This window comes from Equus przewalskii, chromosome 8 (assembly GCF_037783145.1).
Source record: "Equus przewalskii isolate Varuska chromosome 8, EquPr2, whole genome shotgun sequence".
Taxonomy (NCBI): domain Eukaryota; kingdom Metazoa; phylum Chordata; class Mammalia; order Perissodactyla; family Equidae; genus Equus; species Equus przewalskii.
In genome coordinates this window covers 45,781,523-45,804,678 of record NC_091838.1, presented here as the reverse complement: position 1 = coordinate 45,804,678, position 23,156 = coordinate 45,781,523, and the positions used below count along the sequence as shown (strand labels likewise).

The 23,156-nt window shown below is 39.6% G+C and overlaps 1 protein-coding gene across 2 annotated transcripts in view; it reads left to right on the top strand.

The window, feature by feature from the left end:
- The window catches only part of NIPAL2 (NIPA like domain containing 2), a 71,378-nt gene extending 54,264 nt beyond the window's left edge, over positions 1–17,114 (top strand). Inside the window, exons 7-11 of one of the 2 annotated variants that reach the window (XM_008527680.2) lie at positions 5,953–6,088; positions 8,014–8,102; positions 11,686–11,749; positions 12,864–12,958; positions 14,348–17,114. In XM_008527680.2, coding sequence (XP_008525902.2) covers positions 5,953–6,088; positions 8,014–8,102; positions 11,686–11,749; positions 12,864–12,958; positions 14,348–14,460 — 497 coding nt within the window. In that variant the 3' untranslated portion in view covers positions 14,461–17,114. The remainder of the gene's footprint in view (positions 1–5,952; positions 6,089–8,013; positions 8,103–11,685; positions 11,750–12,863; positions 12,959–14,347) is intronic. The other variant, XM_070631813.1, reaches the window with a different exon arrangement.
- The last annotated feature ends 6,042 nt before the right edge of the window (positions 17,115–23,156 follow it).

Below are 23,156 nucleotides of genomic sequence, written 5' to 3'. Positions count from 1 at the left end.
AAGGTCATGATATTACTCTCTAAGTTAAAATCAAGGCAGAAGCATTAAATGCAATGAAAGATCCTGGAGACCCCCTGTTAGTATTTAGTTGCTAATCTTGGCAAGATTAGGGGTTGGGAGGAGGCACAGGAGACTGGGCAGCAGTTATTTCAAAAACTGTGTTAACAGAAATAGAACAGGAGTAGGAGACTTCTCTTAGCTCGTGGAAGATAAATAGATAGAAAGATATGTAAAGATAGAGGAATTAAGATAAATAATTAATTTTGATCTGGCAGCTCTAATATTGACCTCTAAATCCTGAAAACAGAGGATACACCTTTTTTCAAACGCCTTTGATGTAACATTTACAAAACTTGGTTGTATAATTAGCCACAAAGAAATCCTTGATAAATTCCAGGAGGTTGAAATAGTACAGACCACATTCTCAGATCACAGTGAAATAAAAACAGAAAATAATAACAAAAATAGAAACCAGTAAAACTGTACCACCTGAAAATGTTAACACTGCTCTTAAGCTGCAGCTGGGCCAAAGTAGAAAGCAAGATTTCATTGCAGCATATATTTTTAAAAATTGTTATGAAAACACCTAATATTAAACCTATAGTTTATGACTAATGCTATATTCAAAAGGAAATTCATTGCTTTAAGTGAAAGTCAATTAGGCAGTCAACTCAAGAAGTTAGGAGAAAAAAACTGAAATAAAGTTTAGGCAAGCAGAAAGAAACTGTTAATAAAGACAAAGGGAAAAATTAATGAATTACAAAACAGAAAAGCAGTGGATTGATAAATAAACCCAAGAATCAGTTCTTAAAAGACAATAAAATAGATCCTCCATAAGAAAAAAAAAGGAAAAATCTCAAATACCCCAAATTAGAAAAAACATAAAATGAAAATAAATATGAAAACTTGAATAAATTACTTATTTTTAAAAGGAAAATAACTATGGAGGAAATAGAGGTGTTGTTAAAAAGCTACATCCTAAAAAGAACCACGCCTAGACTTTCTTTTACTTTCAACCTAGAAGTTAATGCCTTTAAATCTTTAAGAAACAGATTATTCTGATGTTCGAACTATTTGAAGACATCAAAAGAAGGCTTTCACTTTTTATTTTTTAACATTATCAGTATAAATACCAATCCAAAATAGCACAGATAAAGAATACTATGGGGGCTGGCCTAGTGGCACAGCAGTTAAGTTCACGCGCTCTTCTTTGGTGACCTGGGGTTCATGGGTTCGGATCCCAGGCACAGACCTACACACCACTCATCAAGCCATGCTGTGGCGGCATCCCACATACAAAATAGAGGAAGACTGGCACAGATGTTAGTTCAGCGACAATCTTCCTCAAGCAAAAAGAGGAAGATTGGCCACAGATGTTAGCTTGGGGCCAATCTTCCTTATTAAAAAAAAAAAAGAGAAAGAAAGAATACTATGAACTAATTTCACTACTGAATATTGATGTAAAAATCCCAAATAAAAAATTAGCAAGTAGAATCCAGAACAAATCATACTTTATGACCAAGTAGTCTTAATGAAACCAGTTCATTTTCTTTGTAACACTTAAAATAATTTGTATTTACGTATTCTACTTATAGATTTACATATTGTTATGAGCTCGTCCTCCTTGCCAGATTTGTTTTGTGAGGACACAGGCTGTCTGTTACAGTTACACTATATAGACTTTACCTGGGACTGAGCATAGTGAGCACAAAATAAGCATTTGAATTAATCAACTAATTAATTAATTAATTATAGGAATTAAAGGATGGTTCTTTAAGAAATCCATTAATCTATGACTCAAAAGGGAAATATCATGTAATTATCTCAATAGATGCTGAGAAGTCATGTTAAAGTTGATATCCACTCCTAATAAAGAATTTGAAATACAATAGGAATGGAGAGATACCTGTGTGTTAAAAACATATTTCTTTTTTTAAATTTTAACTTTATTGAGAAATAATTGACAAATATAGTTGCATATATTTAAAGTATAAGACATGATGATTTGATATACATATATATTGTAGAATGATTACCAAGCTCAAGATAATTAACACATGCATGACCTCATATAGTTAACATAGTTAACTCTTTTTTGTGTTTGTGTGGTGAGAATGCTTAAGATCTATTCTCAGCAACTTTCAAGTATACAATACCATATTTTTAACTGTAGTCACCATGCTGTACATTTGATCCTCAGAACTTCTTCTTCTAACTGAAAATTTGTACCCTTTGGCCTACATCACCCCATTTCTCCCTCCCCCCAGCCTCTGGCAACCACCATTATATTCTCTGTTTCTATGAAATTGGAAAGACATATTTCCCTTAAACCAAAAGCTGAAGTGTACCTGATGGTAAAATACCAGAAGTGTTCTCATTGCAGCAAAAAACGAGAAAAAGATGCCCACCCTTCACTTTATACTCATCTGTGCTGTTTGGATATTTTACAATGATAATTAATGACTTTTCCAAGAAAAAAAATGATCGTAAAGATCATGTAGCAGCTTTGAGAAATATTTATGGTGTCGTGTTAAATGGAAAAGTAGCACAGAACATTGTACCTACCTTTGTTGTGATGAAAAGCACACGTTACGATGGAAACTGGAAACAAATGAGAGGTAGTGGTAGGTGGATTTTGTTTTTACTTTATTGCTTGATATATTGTTTGTGTGATAGATAAAAAAATGGAATTAAAAAAGAAAATAGAAAGTGAGGGCAACCAGGAAGAAGGAAATCTAGTGAGTGGCTCCCTTTGGCTGTGGCTGCCATCTCCTTTCTTAATGGAATCTGAAGACTCATACCAGAATCCTTTCAGTTGATCAGGAAGCTAGGAAAGCTAGGAGGGCCTTCTCTATGCTTAGCACGCTCTGATTGCCGAAGCCAAATTCACAGATTAAATATTTATGGCTCTAATAAGGAGACGTTGATGGCAGTTTGGGAAAGTCCTTGGAAGGAGCAATTGATGAAGAACCAAGAATCAAATGAGGGCTGAATTTCAAACGCAGGTCGGCATATGTTAGGCAAAAATGGTACTGTCATATTGATGAAAGTAATACATGTCTATTGTTGAGAATTAAGAAAACAGAGAATGATATGAAGAAAAATATAAAAATCTATGTAATTGAGCACTGCAGCACAATACGGTAGGAGTGTGACTGGTGCTTTTCGAAGGCGGTTTGCCAATATATTTCAGAAGAAATATACTGCTGTCAGCACTGTAATTCCCCTTTAGGTGATTTTCCTAAGGAAAGCAGCAGAGTGATACACAAAGATTTATGTTCAGGATATTTATCACAGCCTCATTTTTAAGACCAAACAAAAAATGGATATAATCTAAATGTACAAGAATAGAGAGTTACCAAAACAAGTATTCATTCATACAAAGGTATACTTTACAGCCAATAAAAATCATGCTTTAGAAGAATAGTAATGCATAGAAAATACTTAACAGCAATGGAAAACAGGTTCCTAAGTAGTGTATACTGTATGATTCACATAGGAAATATATATTCATGCTTAGAGATAGAAAAATATATATATTTTGTTTTGTGAGGAAGATTTGCCCTGAGCTAACATCTGTGCCAGTCTTCCTCTACTTTGTATGTGGGATGCCTCCACAGCATGGCTGACAGTGGAGTAGGTCCATGCCCAGGATCTGAACCTGTGAACCTGGGCCGCCAAAGCAGAGCATGTGGAACTGTAACCACTCAGCCACCGGGCCAGCCCAAAAAAATAACTATTAAGAAATATTCTCCAGTGTTAAAAATGATTTTAGGATGACGGTTGAGATTACAGATGATTTTTATTTTTCTTTCCAGGCTTTTTGCATTTTCCAAAATTTTTTAATTGAAGATATATGCTTTGATAGTTTAAAAAAATGAGTTTAAAAGTTCTTCATAATCCCACTGCCTAGAGATAACCACTGACAGTCTCTTGATGTAGTTTCTTCTAGCTTTTTTTCTGTGCATACATAAGTACTTTCTATTTTTATAAATACAACAATGGAATGATACTGCATTACAATTTCATACTTCCATCTGAACTCATCACCCACCCTGCCCCCATCAAAAAAAACTTAGAAGTACTTGACACCAGCCTGGAAATAACTTGCAGAGTTACAATAAATAGTGATTAATCAGTTGGTGATTGTGCACGCTTTGAAAATATAGTAATTAACTATAGCAACTGATAGTTTGTTTAGCTATTTAATAAAGAATTCTAGTTTTGTTTTTGTTTTGTGTTTAAGTATAATTTAACATCAGATGGTGGTTGACTTAGATGACCTTTGAGCGCCTTTGCAATCCTGAGGTTCTGAGGCTAATGGAACAGTGTGTTCAACTCCTTCTGCATTAATGATTCCTTTGGGAAACTGGCTGTTCAGATCACAAGACCATAACCGCACTGTGCTCTAATTGCAAGCAAAGTGTTTAGGAGGAAATCAAGATCTCTCAGGAGCTAACCTTACAAACTTAAACCATCAAGTGACACATATTTCTGTAGACATTTAAAATTTCTAGTTTAGCTAAAATATGACTATTGTCATAATCTGTAGAAAATATGTAAAAAGATCAGGTCAAAAGACAATTTGAGATAAAGAGGGGCCAGCTGTAAGGGCCTGTCTGTTCAAATTGGGGATAGTTTTTAGAATTTATCACCTGGTCTCCTCTGTTAATTATGGCTTTTAACAGAAAGAAAATGCATAATTTCAAAGTGTGCCCTGATACTCTTCAACTTAAAGTTATTTTCAGTTTTTGGAAAAGGAAATATGGGAGGCTTTCCCTAGTTGGCCATCACCTGGTATTTTAAACATACTCATTATATATATATACACTCATTATACATATATACTCATTATATATATGATGATTATTATTATATATGTGATACATATCATACTCATTTTATATAATATGTAATATATATAATATATATTAATTATATTATATGTATATAACCTTTTCAATAGCTAAAAGGAATAAAGCCCTGATATATTATAATCAGGTAGATCAACTGCAACAAAGGTAGTATTTCTTTACATTGCCTTTGACTTATAATTATTTGATTTCATGTAAAAATGTTTTTTAACTTTCTGTGAGTTTCAGCTAAATTATGGAATTATATGCAACAGTAATTTCAAAGGACCTAAGACAAAAAGAAAACACTGCCTTCTTCCTACAGAAACATGATGTTTCCAGAAAATACTTCATTGCTTTCACATCAATATAACCTTCTCAAATCACTTTTCCTTCATTGCTGCTTGAAACCTATGAAAAATTTGTTCTCATAAGGGATTGATTCCTCTTTAGCATAGAAAATAAATAGACATTGCTTATGTAAATCTTAGATTTATGGTTGACTCTGAGAAATGAACACTCAGCTCTGGTCCTGCTTCCCATTAGCATCTTTGTCAAAAAATAGTTTAATGAAACTTCGAGGGATTTACTAACAAAAGTCCTCAAACAGACTAAGTACAGCTCATAGTAAACTCATGGAGTGAGTTGCTTTTCACTTTCCAGTCTTCTCATCTATTTGGCTTTAAAACTTTTCAGTATAGTTTAATAGTTGTTTTCTCATTAAAGTCACGTGGATAATCTGACTTTTCTTATCTCCTCCCTTCATTGTTTTCTCCTTTCCCATCTACCAGTAATTATAACCTCCGCAGCATTCTTTCCACAGTTAGGGCTGGAAAATAAGCATCTTGCTCCAAAGATAAAAAGCACCCAGTCCCACAGCAGATCTTTAGCTGATTTCAGCAAATTTAAAGTCCAGCACAGCTTGAGCAACGGGGCTGCTGCTTGGCTGGTGTCACTCCTACCCCCCACCTCTCACAACTGTGTTCATTCTTAAAGCATCATTGGAGTATTTACTACTCTACCATGTAAACTTAAGATATTTATTTGTAATTCTTTCTCAAATATGTATATTATTTGTGTTTTTTGTTTTCTTTTTCAGCCTCATTGACAGTTATTTCAGTAAAAGCCGTCTCAGGCATGATAACTTTTTCTGTGACGGATAAAATGCAACTGACTTATCCCATCTTCTATGTCATGTTTATCGTCATGATAGCATCTTGTGTTTTCCAAGTCAAGTAAGTTAGCTTCTGCATTCTCACTAATCTTTCGGCATTCCTGTGCTTCTCTGAGCATTAATCTTTATTGGCTTCAGATGATAATTAAAATTAGATGCAACTGATTTCTAAGGGTGAAGGGTGTACAGCTTATGCTCAGCCAACATGCCTTGCTTTATCCTTCGCATCCAATAATCAGTTTTCACTAAGCTTTGCCTTCACGTCTGTGAGTTCTGAAGTAAAGCCGTAATCCAACTAAGTGCACTTTGATACTTTCCTCATGCTCTTCTGCTTGTAATTAATATCCATTGTACACAGGTTGTCATTAGCAATAAATCAAAGGGGCAGGTCCACATCCAGGATTTCATGCTAAATATAGGAAATACATGAACCCTTCACCTTCATTTCTTAGCTCATGCTCATTAATTGCCCAGGGATGGACAAAACCAGACATTTGGCCGGGAGGGAAATCCTTTCCCCAGAACTTTACATCTTTGGCCAGAATTTTCTTTGTACCCATGGGATTGGGAATGATTGTTTTATGTTTCTCTTGGGGCCTAATAGTGGTGACATGGAACATTTTTAATTTCTGCTCTTCTCTCCCCCTACCTCCATCTGCTCCAATCACTTCCCCTCCGTTTAGCATCATGATTATGCCTCTGCCTGCTAGGCTTTCTTGAGTCAACCAGAAAGTTTTCTGTTTACCCCAAAATGCTTTACAAAAGCACCATCCCCGTGCCAGCTAGGAAATTAGAGCCCAAACTCTGGAAGAGAGTGGTTCCTTCCATAGGTACTAGAGGTAAAGTCTGTTATGGGTTGGATATAAGCCCTGTTATAAGGAGCATGAAGAATTACTGGAGAAACCCCGTGTTTTGTCACTGTTTCATTTGTCATTTCCTTGTAAGACTGAGTGTGTTTCTAATACTTCAGTCTTGCTATTTTTTTAATCTCTCTTTCTTCTGAATTAACCAGTACTACTATATCTTTTGGAATTTGGTTAGCATCATTATCTTTAAACTGTGCTTTATGAATTTAAAAGGCAGACTCAACTGAAGGTAAACTGCATTCCTATCACCCTTGTTTTAGTCCCTGCATCTTACACACTAGAACTATGAGACACGCTAGACTATAGAACTGTGCTTCTCATCCCTGGCTGCCCATTAAAATTACCTGAGGAGGTTTATTTGTACGCATATAAGTACATATATGTATACATGCACATATATACACACATACATGTATACATGCATATGTGTATGTATACGTACATGTACACACACGCACAAGTGCACCTGGACTCTGCCCACATTTTTTTTCCAACTGCTCTGGAATAGGACCTAAGGCATTTGTGCTTTCTAAAAGCGCCCAGGTGATGTCAGTGCAATGCACTGCTTTAGAGAAAGGTCTAGTCCCTGATGGGGCAGCACAACACAGTTGTGGGAACCTGAATCACGTTGGTGGCCAAAGTGAGAAGCTGAGCTCCCACATGTGCTGTGCAGCTGGAGTACTGAGCGTTGTTTTTGAAACATTAAACATTCCTTTACTTCTCCATCTTCTTTCTTGGCACGTGGCATGTCAGTGGATAGCTATACTATTCCCCAGATATGATATTTAACAGATTCTAGGGCCTATCCTAATGAATCAGCCCCAGTGTGATACTGGTCCAGCAGCTTGAATCGCTTCCAACTCAAACTTATGTGGCCTCAGAATATGATTAATTGCTTTTCATTGTTACTGTTGTTGGTTTAAACAGACCATAAAACCTGACATCTGATCTCATACATCAGATGCGTATAAGCTATGACTGCTGATTGGAAATGCCCTTTTACTGCACTTCCTTTCTCTTTGTAGTTGTAGTTAAAGAACAAGCATTTCTTGAAGTTATTGTTAACTTATTTCTGAGCGTCTCTTAAAGCCAGAGCTTCAGTAAGTGCCTTCTGCTCTAGGTTCCTGAATCAAGCCATGAAGCTCTATAATACGACAACGGTGGTGCCAGTTAACCATATTTTCTTTACAACCAGTGCCATTATTGCAGGTGAGTTTTGGTCTTCCATACTTAGGTGATTCTACCCCCACAACAAGCGTAAATGAAGTTTCTTTCAGAGTAAATGAGAAAATCAAGGAACTTTTAGGTTATAAGGAGCCGTGTAGCCCACATCCTCCTAGCCTCCCCCTAGTGTCTGAATTTCCTCTGTAGCATCCTCTAGGACAGGTTATTCTACTTTGTTTGAGTGTTCTCCAGTGCTCTCTACCTCCTGAGATCGCTCAGCCCCGTTTTGAATCACTCTAATTATTTAGAGAGCTCTAATTATTAGAAAATATTTCCTTATACTGGAGTGGAAATTAGCCTCCCGATGAATTTAAGACACTCATCTTAGTTCTGTTTTCTGGGTCCTCCTCCTTGCCAGCCCCCCTGATAATCAAAGCAGCTGAAGTATCCTCTTGTGTCTTGTCTCTGGGCCAAACAACCCCAGGTCTATTACTAACTCTTCCTTCCCTGCCCCGCTCCCCTTAATCAGAGAGTGGGGCCCAGACTGAATCCAGTGCTCCAGGGACGGCCAGGCAGATGAGAACAGAAACTATTACTTTTGCTGTTCTGACCTCTATTTTTCTGCTGTTGCAGTTCTTTTATTTTTATTTCTACTACATCAGATACAATAATGTTTTTTTAAAAAAAGCATAAATTTGAAACTTGGTCCAAACGAAAACACTAGATTCAGATATATCACTCCTAAGTTTGGTACTGGCATGCCCTAGTTCACTGGTTTATTGGATGTATTTGCTACTTTCTCATATTGGGAGTTCATTTCCCAGCGCAAAGTTTATGTATTTTTCAGGTAATTAGGGATTATCTGTTTCCTAATTGGCATATCTTTTTAATTTCATGGCAAACAATGTGACTGCCAGTGGCAGTTTTTAAAAGTAATCAATTCATTTTCTGTTTCCCAAAGTTGAGCCTTACTTTTAAAGAAAAAGATTATATCCCAAGACGTCGAATTTTTTTTTAGCATTTTATGCTTGTTGACAAAAGAAAGTAAGAAAAGACTGTACATCTGTGTGCCCTAGAATTATTGGAAAAGGAAAAGAACAAAGCCAAAAGGAGTTCTAGGCATGACATACAGCCTAATAGTTAATATTAACATGCTGAAGATGTGTAAAAATGTAGTTCCCCAGAAAGGAAAGTTTTATAGGAGGACCAGTAGGGCTAGGGCTGAGTAATGGATGAATGTGGGAGGCTGAAGCTTTCCGGGAGTACTATCAGTTCATCTGATGTTACTGCAGTGTGGAAGGGAGGTGAAGCTTCTTGACTAATCTCTCCTCTTTACCTTCATCAAAAAGTATAGCTTAAAATTAAAATCAAACACCATATTTTGCCTACTAAATTAGGAAAGTTTTTGTCTTGTTCTTTTTATTGCAATAAGCAGTGCCGACAAGGCTGCAGTATCACGGGCACTCTCATGGAACTGGGTAGCATGGGACCACCCTCCTGGAACTGAGTTTCATAGTTTTTATCAAAAGCCTTAAAAATGTTTTTAATCTTTGATTCTACAACTCAGCAACAACAAAAAAATAACCCAATTTAAAAATAGGCAAAGGACCTGAATAGACATTTCTCTAAAGAATAGGTACAAATGACCGATAAGCACATGAAAAAATGCTCAACATCACCATTCATTAGGGAAATGCAAATCAAAACAAGGAGATAGCACCTTACACCCATTAGGATGGCCCCTAGCAAAAAATAGTAGATAAGTGTTGACAAGGATGTGGAAAAATTGGAACCCTTGTGCACTGTTGATGGGAATGTAAAATGAGGTAGCCACTATGGAAAACATTATGGCAGTTCCTCAAAAAAATTAAATGTAGAATTAACATATGATCCAGCAATTCCACTTCTGTGTAGATGTCCAAAAGAATTGAAAGCAGAACTTGAACATATATTTGTACACCTAGGTTCATAGCAGCATTATTCACAATAGCCAAAAGGTGGAAGCAACCCAGTGTCCATTAACATATGAATGGATAAAGAGAATGTGGTATATACATACAATGAAATATTATTCAGCCTTAAAAAGGAAGGAAATTCTGACACATACTATAATGTAGATGAACCTTGAGGACATTATGCTAAGTGAAATAAGCCCCTCACAAAAAAGACAAGTACTGTATGATTCTACTTATAGGAGGTATCTGGAGTACTCAAACTTACAGAAATAGAAAGCAGAATGGTGGTTACTAGGGGTTAAGGGGAAGAAGAAATGGGGAGTCATTTAATGGGTATAGAGTTTCAGTTTTGCAAGATGAAAATGTTCTGGAGGTTGGTTGCACAATAATGTGAATATACTTAACACGACTGACCTTTAAACTTAAAAATGGTTAGGATAGTAAATTTTATGTTATGTGTATTTTACTACAATTCTAAAAAAGAAAATGTTTAAACCAGAAATTCTACTTCAAGTGACAATAACAAAAAATCCTAAGATACTTGGAAAAATATGTACAAAGAAGTTTATTTCTACTTTACGAAAGCAAAAAAACTTCAGAACAAATTAAAATGCCCTAAGAGAAATGACTGTCATAGTGCATCAGCTTAGAATAACATGAAAACATTAAAATGTTTACAAGGAAGTGTGTAATAACATGGAAAAATGCTTCAGAAATGTTTGTTCATTTGACAAATATTCGTTAGAACTGGACATGGCTTCTTCCTGAAAGAAGCTTGTTCTCTAGGTGAGGAGACGGACTTCAGACTGAGAAAGCTCCTTGAGTACAGGCCTCTGTCTTGTTCATCATGGTATCTGTAGCACCTAGAACAGGGGCTGCACAGGACTCTTAATAAATATTTGTCGACTGACTAGCAAGGCTAACATCACACACACAAAAATTTAATTCCAGGTAATATATAATTTAAAGATATCTTGTTTAATAAAAACTCTATGAAGGCTTTGGGACCTTAGACCAAGAAATTATTGAGACCAAGAAGAGGAGAACAACAAGGAGAGAAGAAAAGCTCATCAGAGTGTCACATCCATGTTTTCCTTCACCCAAAAAGGAAGACCAGAAGAAGGGGATGGGAGAGGGGGTTGGCAGTGAGAAGTGGAGCTGGGATAGCACATCAGTTGCTACAGTGTCCCCCAGTGCCTGAGTGAGCATGTGGCCGGACCAGCAGACCACAGGGCATTTGCAAGAGCGACAGCACAGGCAGTAGCTGACCTGAAGTTCACACGCTATGTCAAAGGCCCCGGAATCCATCCAGACTCTTAGGCCAGGCTTGGTGACCCCTGGCCTAAAACTGTAGGTGGGAAATATGGCTAGAGTTTTGTTTTCTTGCGTGTTCCAGTGGGACAAATCCTGGACTGGATAAGAAATTTCTATTTGCAAAAGTTATGCCAATTTTGTTGGTTTTATATTAATGATACATTATGTAAAGTCTACAAATCTATGTTCTTTTTGGAATCATTGAAAATATAAGTATGGCATGCAAATATCTTTAAATTACTGAATGTGCCTTTCTAATACTTAGAAAAAATAATATATTAACATAATTTGAAAAGCAATGTGTAGCTATTGTAAATATCTTACCCTGAACTTCATTTTGTCTTCTATTCCTGTTATAGGTATCATATTTTACCAGGAATTCCTTGGGGCAGCTTTTCTCACTATATTTATATATCTTTTTGGGTGAGTAACTGTCTCAGAGGTAGGGGATGTGAAATCCTGTTACTTTTTTGTAGGTTTTTTGGCATTGTACGTGAGGCGTAGAAAATTGGAAAATAATATAAGAAACATGAGTTTCCTGAGCTCCTAAAAGAAACATATTTTTCAACTTAACGCCCCACACAGGGCTGTGCCTCTGACTTTGTGATTTAGGTATTTCTCTGAGGGTTCTGAAACATTGGGGAGTTCTCAGTTCCGGGCAGTCAAGATGAATCCACTGGCCCTGGTAGCTGCTCCCTGACCTTTTTGGACTTTATGAGATGTACCTCGCCCTTGGAAACCCCTAGTTATATCTCAATCAGGGAAGCATGGATGCTTCTGGGATCATCTAGAATAAAGGCCAATGCTGATCCCCGGCTTTGGACCTAATAATATCAGCTTGGTAGCATCCCTTTCTTGTGTCTTGTGCCCAGATTTAACCCTTCCTGGAGATTTGGTGAGTATACTTGCCGACATTCTTGCAAACAGAGAGCAGAACTTTGACAGAGTATTGCCAGTGTATAGGATTTTCCATTGGTTCCAACTGGCACTCCGTTCATGCTTTGCTGCTTCTTCATCTTGTATTGTGCATGACCACTGTTATGCAAACTTGAGCCCACACTGGTTTCAGCATAGAAAACTATCTATCTTGAAAATTCAATTTCATAATGTATTTGGGCAAAGCTAACTTTCTGGGGTCTGGAAACTATGACTATTCTTATGGCCAAGGACAACTAAATTTCTTAGAAAATTAAGAATAAATTATTTTTTTGCTTGTGTTGCGTGCCAGTAATGGGTCTGGGCATGCATGGATAGAAAATGAGACCTAGTGTATACCCAAAGGGTTTAGAGCCTGAATTAGCCTCCAGATGCTAAAAACCTGGGGCAGAGATTTATTGGAAGCTGCCCAGGTCTTGGTTCTGGGGACAAATATTATTGGCTGCAGCAATTAAGACAAGTTCTAGGCAGCTTACCATGAGAAACAGGAAGAAGAAAACCAATGGAATTTATGTCATCATGTAGAATATGGAGCCCAGTTATTTAATACCATGAGTTTTTTCAGTGTTCTTGCGTTCTTTAATTAATATTTTTCTTACAGGTGTTTTCTGTCATTCCTTGGTGTGTTTTTGGTCACCAGAAATCGAGAAAAAGAACATCTGCCACAGTCTTACATTGATTTTGGAAATATTCCTGGTAAAATTGTATATTCTTTAATTTATAATAGAAAATTTTATCCTAATAAATTAATAATTGCTGGTATTATTTGGGGTGTTAATATAAAATATAATTCTTACCCTCAAAAAATGTGCATTTAATGATGAAAGCAGAGGTGATGTTTTAACTGTAAATGTTAATAATCATTTATTTGAATGACAGTTTTGCACAAAACTCTGGGGATATAAAAGAACTGACCCTGTTTTCTTGATTTGAGTGATGTTGCAAATTTCCTTTTCAAGTTTCTTTAAATGGAAAAAAGGCAGAGAAAGAAGCAGGGAATGGCTACCAGCAGCAGACCCCCTGCCACTTGGAGAGCACTTGAGGGAACATGTAAGGACAGAAGGGTAGGCTGCCAAGGAACATCCTTCCTGGGGAAGACTGAGGTGGCCTGTGCACTGTGGGGCCAAGAGTGACATTCTTCATGGTCACCTGAACATGAATGGCTTCTTCCCCTCCCCCCATCTCATTCGTCCTGATCAGTTTAACATACATCATCTCTCCAATTCCCCACTCTCACTGAGAAATAACTCGCTTTAGTCACGTAGACAAGAGAAGCAATGTCCAGAACAAAGAAAGCAGTCTACTGTGTCCTCACCTCCTCCGCTGCCCACCCATGCCCAACAATCTCCAGCTTTGCTGGGGATTTGGGGTGACCTATAGTTTTCTAGACAAGAATAGTGATGTTCTCACAGCTTCCTCCACCATGGTTTTTGAACCAAGCCTTTGAAGCAAAAGCCATTAAAGCCTCAACCCTATGACTGAGAAAATAGGGCCCTATGAATTCTGTGTTCTCGTTCCCATTTGAGACATCTTCAACTAAGAGCGTTCAATGCAAGAAGTGGCGTTCATGAAAAAAGTGTGCGTTATAAATGACTTGTATGGTTAGAGGTTCTTTAGTAGGAAAGAAAGTTTGCTTGTTTTTAATTCTATTTTTCATTTCACAAAGTGCCATACATTGGATCGGTAACAGCTTTCAAAGCCACTATGAAAGCCATTGTTTTTCTAGGTTGTTATATGTGTTAGACTAAACACAGAAAAGGAGACAGAACACTGCGGAGAAAGGTTCAGAGATGAGCGAAGGCTTCATGTTAACCTCCTGACTGATTCAACCTGATTTCTGTGCCCAGCAAAGTAGACCCTGTGGGATGGGGAGATGGCTCTCTCAGGTGGACAGCACATGACCACATATCAAGGGATGTGGAGTTCGATGGGCCTTTTCTTCCTTGAGGTTTATCTCTGCTGTTTAGAGGGTGACCACATAGTATAAAAAAAGGTACTAAAATGTGGCCTAGATTGAAGGGAAATTATTAAGACTTATTCTTCTATAAGAGCTCAAAAGATTTTTTATGATTATTATCTCCACAGGGAAACAAATGTTGGACAAAATACAACCAGATTCAAATGGCTTATCCTATGGAACTTTGCCTGATGGAAGTGACTCAACAAAGAGCCAAAGTGGAGAGAAGAAAGAGGTCTAAAATGCCGAGGGGGATGGCTGTTGGCCTGTTATTCGATACCACCTTTTTAAAAAATTGCACATGTTCAATTTGTGTCAGCAGCTATTTTATGCTGACATGTGCTCGCGTTAGTTTCAGTCATTTACCCCACCTCCATTTCTATGGACAATCAGGGCCTTCCTAAGCTTTGACAGTCTAATGTTTTCATGGAATATAATTTGAAGTGTTCCCCACACCCCAGACATCTCCCTGGTGATCATGTAACTGGCTAGATCTTAATTAGAGCCTGGCTCCCCAGGCAGGAATGTCACACAAAAATGTGCGTTCACGATTTGGCTAGAGAACACGTAGGTTGCTTTTCCCACACAGCTTGTAGTATCAGTTGCTTTGCTTTAAAAAGAAACACTTTAGCCCCACAACCTCACTCCTGAACCAAAGGTTTGAGAGCATTCATTTTTCCTAAATTAGAATGGTGAATCATCTCTTCAGAAAACTAGCCCTATTTGAACCATCCTTTGAAAATATTAGAATTTTAAAGAATGGCCTTCCTTGATAGAGTATACCAAAACTAAAAAACCTTGGCTGGTGGACTTTTTAAGCTTAAGAAAGGAAAAACTTAAGAATGAGGACCAATTTCTTTTAATAAAAATATCGAATGATAATGTCTTCTTTAGCTGTATGATCCATTATGCTTTAATTGAAAGTGAAGAAAAACCTCATATCCTATGCTTTTATTTGTTTAGATGTTATAATTTATCACATGGGTTTATATGTTTTAATTCTCAGCACATGTCAAGAATCATATTTGAATTCTTAGTGATGTTTTCAGTAACACACCATTTCTTCTTCAAGTCATTATTTCAAGATTTGTACATTCTTCTAGGTAAAAGGACCATTATGATTAAAGAACTGGATTTCAGGCATTTAAATCTGTAGATGCAAAACACAGCCAGGTGGTCCAACTTGAGTCTAGGGAGGAAGCCCAGTGCTCCTGTACCCTGAATGGCTTTTCTGCTGCCATTAGTCACAAATCTACTAAGATACAGGCAGAGTCCATAATCATATCTGTTACTTATGATCTACTTAATATTTAAATGAGAAGAAAAGAGCTAGCCTTCATTGTAACCAACATCAAATAATAAGCCCTATCCTTAATGACATTTCAGAACTTTCAGATCACTCCCAGCATGTCAGCCCAATAATGTTTCAGCCAGTTGTCTTGCATTTGTGTGGTTGTTTAACTCAGAGCTGTTGACACTGTCATCCTAACTGCTTTGGGTCTTTTTATTCTGTTCTCTGTCATAACCTGCACTCCTAACCGGACCAACCAAACCTGGCCATAAGGTGAGATTCGAATTCATCACCAGTCTTTGAATAATAACCTGGAGCCCATGTCTGGCTTTTAAACTCCTGGTAACAATTCTTGCCATTGTGGAAAGTGTCCCATTAATTCAAATAAAACAGTCATATAATTTACAGCATGTTTTACTGAATTGGTCCAACATGTTGGCACTGGAAGGCTCAGCTAAGAAATGTGTCTGATGTCTTAAACTACAGATTTCTGGTGACTCTTAAAACTAGTTTCAAAGATTTGGAAAATAATTAGACAGAAGAGTTTTACTTGAAGTAGGACTACATTTATAGCTACAGCACGTGGTTTTGAGTATTGTAGAATTTTGCACAGACATAAGCATAGTGCCAGCACTTTAGTGGTCGCCAACATTTGCGTCTTTTAAAAGTTTTGAGAAATGACATTGATTATGCACATTTAAGCAATCCAGCGATACTTTCGAAGTCCAGATAACAAATAAAATATATTCAGACTTAATTTTACTTTCCATATTGCTGCTCCAAAGTAAGGTGAATAGGAGTTTTAGTTGTACTGGCTTGTAAAGATTGTTTAAATTACACAGTGCAGGGCAACAACCAAAGCCAACCCATTCCTTCTCTTGGCATTGTGAGTTGGGTACCTTTAGCCAACATGTGGCTCATCTGACTGTTTGTCTAGACTAGGGGTCTGCAAATTTTTCCTGTAAAGACACAGAGAGTAAGTATTTTGGGGTTTGTTGGCCATACATAGTCTGTCGCAGCTACTCAACTCTGCCATTGTAGCATGAAAGCAACCATTGACAATATGTAAATGTATGAGCATGTCTGTGTGCCAGCAAAACTTTATTTATGAAAACAGGTGGTCAATCCATGGGTTGTAGTTTGCCAACCCTTGGTCTAGACTCCTCTGCCCTTGCTACTCAGCTTCTTTCTTGTTCCTTGGGCATTCAAGAGTTTAAAAAGTGACACTTCATAGTTCATGACAAACTAGTTACTATGGGAGTGTGGAACCATATTTTGATATTTCCATTAGGATCTTGTTGCTGACATAAGATACAAATGGAAGCAAAGAGTTCATTATTGGTGCCTAAGTTTCTCTCTCTTGGAGGCAGTGATTCTTTTTTGAGTACCACTGACTATATTGGAAGAGCCTCTCCAATCCCACACTCCAAGTTGATAATAGCTTCAGAAATGAGTAGTCATTACTTCTCATGTAGTAGATTAAAGCAGAAGTCTTTACTATCTGGTTGTTTTCAGTTTAAATGTTTGCTTGCCCTATAATGATAATACTTTCATTACCAGAATCACTTGGAAAAAAATACAATAAAAAATTTCTCAAATATTGACTCAATGTACTTTTCAACCCCTCATTCCACACCCGTAAGCTCCTGGAGATTCTATTTTGTGGCAGAGAAAGGGAAAAGACAGATTTCATAGATTAGTGCAATTTTAGTGCTATTGAAGAGTAATGGTGATAATGTGCAAGTTTGGCTCCAAAAGAAGCAGGTGCAATGGTGGACATGACTCAAATGGATAGAAACATTGAGCCAAATTCCTGAAGCCAAGAACTCTCTTTATGCTCCTTGTTTCCAAGCACATGGCTCATCCAGGAAGGGTGGCTGTGTATGCTCGGCCACATCGAAGGCTGCTTCATGCTGCCAATTTAATAGTGATATTATGGACAGAAATGTAGCAGTTACTAAAATGAACTTTCTCAACACCCTTCCAGACTGCTCTACTTAAATTCTGTGGCTGGTTATAGAAGCAATCTTCAAATTGGGCATCTGCAAACCTAATGCACGTGTCTGGCACCAGTGAATATGAGTGCCCTGGTGAGGTTGCTAGATAAACACCACACATTTTGAACTTTTAGAACTAGGTTTCAGAATTGAACCCAATATGATTGTGTGGAGAATTTAAAAGCTGCTTCTAATCGTTAGACTCATCAACAGTCTGGCTCTTATTATGGCCATCTTGAAGTAAAAAAATAAAATTCCACACATACATGGTTTCCCTGCAAATATAGACCAGTCTTGGGCTATTAAACATAGTGTTTTAGCAATTGTGGTAAATGCAGGGAAGAGCCTTCCCACCCAGGAATTCTTGAGTCTGTCCCCTTTCTCACCAGCCTCAGGGTACCACACAACATGCTGTCCTGTGCCAGGAGAGCAAATCAGTTACAGGAGCTGTGGCCCATCCAAAGAAATACCTTTTTTTTTACTAGAAAGAGAGGAAACTCCTCCTTCAGTGTCAGTCCTTATTGACAGTTATGATTCCCAACCACAATGTAAAAGAGAAATATCAATCCCAATATCAAATAAATGTGGTGTTTCAGGGTGAACCCAGCTGGGCCAGATGCGGCCAAGAGTTTCACAGAGTTCCAGGCAAGATGCAAGATAGTCTCTGTGTTCCAGGAAGGAATCTCCTTCCCAGGGAGCTGGCAAGTGTGTAACTGAGAAGGAGCCCATCCGTCCCTGATGGGACCAGCATGCATGGACCAAAGCCACTTTGCACATTTGAGCTGCTGCTATCCAGACACGAGCTAATCCTTCCAGTGCGCACGCATCCTGCTTTTGGAGCCTTTTCCTTCATGGTTCTAATTTGAAAACCAACCTCAGCAATTTTCTGAGGCTTGGGCTCTACTCCTTCCATCCGAAGCACCTCACCTAAACCTTCTAAACACGAACAAGGAAATGAATCCACTCAAGAACTCTTGATCCAGGGACTCAAAGTTTGAGTTGTTTGCCTCATTATAGACTACTAAGCCAATTACCGCATGCCTCAAACTTAGCAAATATTCATTAATTCACTCAAACGTAATTGATCACATGCTATTTTCAATGTAGTGTGTTTAAAGTTATTAGGAATATAATAACAAATTAGACATGAAGACCAGCTCTTCAGGAACTTACTGTCTGGTCAGAGAAACAACAAATTTCATTGATTGAGCCCTTCCCACATGCCAGGCACTGTGCTAAGGCTTTCACTGAGGCTACTCATTTCATCCTCACAGTTTCTCTACCAGGGAGCTCATTAGCCCTACCTTACAGATTAAAAGCCAGGGCAAGAGGTAGGGCGGGGACTAGGGTAAGGAAGAGGGGCGTCTAGGGCACAAAATGTAAGGAAGCTCATGGAAATCCCACTCTTGGGGTGATGGAAGGGCTGACCCTACACTTGCAGGGCCCTGAAAGTGAGTGCTTCCTTAAATTTTGTGCTCTAGGTACCTCACTGTGTCCTGGCAATAGCAAGAGGTGTTAAGTGACTTGACCAGTGCCATTCAGCTGGCAAGTGGCAGAGCTGGGATTTGAACCCAGAGCATATAACTCTGCAACCCACATTTTTCCCAGTCGTATGAAAATATCTACACTGCACAATAGAACTTCAAAAGTGCCTTAGGAGACTTGAATAAAGGGCATGGGAGCCCAGAGGGGAGAGATGTCACTTTTGGCTAGGGGATAGTCTTCAAAGGAATTGGGGATTGTAGCAGACTGAATGATGGCTCCCCAAAAGATAGGTCCACCTACTAAGCCCTGGAACCCATGAATGTGAACTTATTTGCAAAAAGGGTCTTTGCAGATGTAATTAAGGATCTTGAGATGATAGCATCCTGGACTACCTGGGTGACTCCTAAATGCAATGACAATTGTCCTTGTAAGAGACAGAAGAGGAAAAGACATGAACACACAGAGGAGAAGACCACATGAAGACAAAGACTGAGATCAGAGTCATGAAGCCACAAGCTAAGGAAAGCATGGAGCATCTCGAAACTGGAAGAGGCAAGGAAAGGTTCTGCCCTGCAGCCTTTGGAGGAAGCACAGCCCTGCTGACACCTTGCTTTCAGGCTTCTGGCCTCCAGAACTGTGAGAGAACAAATTTCTGTTGTCTTAAGCCACCAAGTTTGTGGTAATTTGTTGTGGCAGCCCTAGAAAATGAATACAGGTATTGAGTTGGTCTTTGAAGGAATCTGGACATAGGAGGAAGCCCATGAGCAAAATAGAAGCTGAATCACTCAGAGTAAGCTTGGGAAATGTCTGTAATGTGGTGTAATATGAAAGGATGATAGGACAAGAAAGGCAGGTTAGAAGGCCTTGAGTGACCAGCTCTGATACAGACTCAAGAGTTTGGGTTTGATTTGGGAGGTAAATGATGGCATTAACTTAATTGCTGGGGGTACAGGGTGGACCTAAGGACATAATCAAAAACTCACCTATCAGAATTTAATGACATTTCCCCTTTATCTTTTCTAGTCATTCACTGTCAATATTAGATGGCATAATAAACATTCAAGCAATAATGATTGAATTCAATGTTTGTGGCATATCACATCCTACCAGAAGTGACCAAGTGTAGCAAGGTCATAGGCTGGACAGTGACCACTGAGATGGCCTCAGGCAGGAAATCTATGCCCAGAGAAGGATGCACTAGGCCAACCAGAGCCACACTCTCCAGAACGTGAATTGGGAAACGTGGAGAGAGTCAAGGAGTTAGGAGTGGGGGCTGAAACTGGATGGCTTCCTAGAGAGCTGTGAATGTACAAGGGGACAGCTACGGGCCACAAGCAAGTATTAGTAAGTAAACTGAAGTTACAGAGAAAACGGAATCATGACAGAAAAAGAGCTAAGAGCCAAATCTGTTGGCAGAGGAACGGGAAGTAAGCAGATCCTGCAAGAGAAGCAGACGCTCGGAGAGGGACCGACCAGGACAGCTGCTGTGACTCAGATGCCCAGGTGTGGAGCCCACCTCCCCGGCTCACGGGCATGCCTACAGTGACAGCCAAGCCCTTCTCCAGCTGGCTGGGGAGACTATCTGTTTCTGGCCACCAGAAGAGCCTGGTTTCTCCTGGGGTTCATTGGGTTTCCAAAAGATATTAGTTAAATGGGGCCACTAGGACATGAAGGGAAAGGATGAGCCCATTTGAGAAATGCTTCATGAAAAACACGAGGCTGTTCTTTTGAGAATTCAAATTTATAGTGCAGAACTGTTCAATAGAGTCCATAACCGACAGTGGACAGTCTTTAGAAAGGAAACAGAAGAAGGTGGACCCAAGAAAATGACCAGAAGTCCCTGGTAGAGCCTAGGCTTAATATTAATGAACATCGTAACCTCGTTCTTTTGTAAAGGTGTAATCCTGATATGTGGTAATTTAAGGACCGCCGAGACATCTGCTGAGTGAGAGAGGGGAGGAAGAAGGGAGTGCTGAGGGGGACAGGAGACTTAATGTGAACACTTTCCAATGCAGAGAGAAAGGTCAGCGACCCCCAGTCGCACAGACAGAAGAAACTCCAGAGCACTCAACAGAAAAAGGGCCATTTAAACACTTCTTTCCTCGACTCACCATTCACCAGGGAATGCAGATCTGAGCAGGTGGGCCTTAGAGCAAACCAAGCGATGCACAACCACCCCCTCACCCCCACATCCCCACTGCCACTGCCCCGGCTCTCACTGCCCCCCTAGGCCAAGCTGGGAATTCCTAGTGCCAAGTTTGCGCTGCCTTCAGGAATGGTTTGGGCATCCCTATGGACCCTGTCTGCCATGGCCACCTTCTCCCTTAGGTGTGGAGGTCTCCTGCTGTCAGGCGGGAGACTGAAGTCCTGGGTGTGAACACGGACATCCTCTTTCTCAGCTGCTGATGGGAAAGCAGCCTTCTGCGGAGGAGCACAGAAATCTGTCCCAGGGCACAGGCATCTCCTCACTCGTCGTCACGCAGGCCTTCTCTAAGGCAAACCGCCTGCCCTGCCCAGGCGAGGCCCAGCCTCCCTAGGTCTCTGCAGGGAAGAACCGGGTCCAAACAGCTGAGGAACGACGGCCTTGGCGCCGCCTCCTCTTCTACTTGTTGTTCACTAAGGAGTTCTGTGGAAGCCAGACTTATTTTCCACTGAAGCTAGGGAAAGTAAAGACAACACCAAATAAAAATAGATTCCTGGTGTTTCCTGTTTGCACAGCACTGTTTCCCTCGGCACAGGCCAGGGGCTTCGATGGACATCTGGATAGAAAAACCCTCCAAAGAACACTGAAAAGTATGATTTCTTTCTTCCATGTTTCTACTTCCTTCCTTTTGTTGTGTGCAGGTTTATTTGGGGGGTCTGCTGGGTTAATCCCCAAATCTCCTTTCCCTAGTTCTGTTTAGAGGGACGCAAATTGCCGGGCACTTGTCCTCCTCTGCTGACCCTGTCTTCCATTTATAAAGCAGAGTTCATTATTTCTGCCCACTGGGCCTCAGAGAGAAGATGTAGGAGAAAAGGTGGGTGACACAAACGTAAAAGGACCGTGGACAGAGGGGGCTCTGTGGCCTGGCACAAAGACTTCACATTCTTCTTCAGAATAATGTGCAGAGAGAACGGAGTCGACAGCAAAGGCCTGAGGTGACAAGATGGGAGAAGCTCGTCCAAACGGACGCGAGCAGAGGTGCCCCAGACATCAGGCGTAACAACACACATGTGACGTCATGTCCTGTCTTAAAACCACAGGGATGTCAAACGTGTCTGGGGAAGAGGTCTGACTGCTGAACCAGCCATTCTGAGGTGGGCCAGGGCTGACAGGTCTTTGCTGCAAATTGGTATTTGGCCCCTTCACACAGCTCGTTAGCTGAGCATGTTTTCTCCGTCCAAAAGCAATGAGCACAGCCTCACTTTCCTGACTGATTTTTGCACCACAACAATAAAGTTAATAATGGAAAAAACATTTATCCCATGGCCAGGGACGCTCCGCAAGCAGAGCGCTGGGTCTACAGTCTATCAACAGAAATTGCTGAGGGCAAACTGAAGCTTGTTAACTGATTTTTATGAATGATTGAAACAGCAAAGCAGATTTATTTAATTTCCATAATTTAAAAATTGACAATTACATAAATATCTTTCTAAAACCATCAGGATGAAAACCATCCTGTTCTTGAGAGGAAGACAAATGAAGCAAAGTTTTTAAAGAGCCAAACCAACTTGCTACCAGAGGAGACGGTTATGGGCTGAAGTGTGTCCCCTTAAAAAGGTACATTGAAGTCCAGCCCCCACTGCCTCAGAATGTGACTTCATATGGAAATAGGGTCTTTATTAGAGGTAATCAAGTTAAAAATAAGGTCAATAGGGTGGGCCCTGATCCAATATGACTGGTGTCCTTATAAAAACGGGAAATTTGGATGCAAAGAGACACCACACAGAGAGAGGACGATGTGAAGACACAGGGAGAGGGCGGCCATGTAGGAGCCAAGGAGCGCCTGAGGCGCCGGGAGCCAGGAGGGAGCCCTGGAGCAGACCCTCCCTCGCAGCCCCTCAGAAGGAGCCAACTCTGCCCACACCTTGATCTTGGACTTTTAGACTCCAGAACAGTGAGACAATAAATTTCTGGGTTTATGCCCCCTGGTTTGTAATAGTTTTTTACTGCAGACCTAGCAA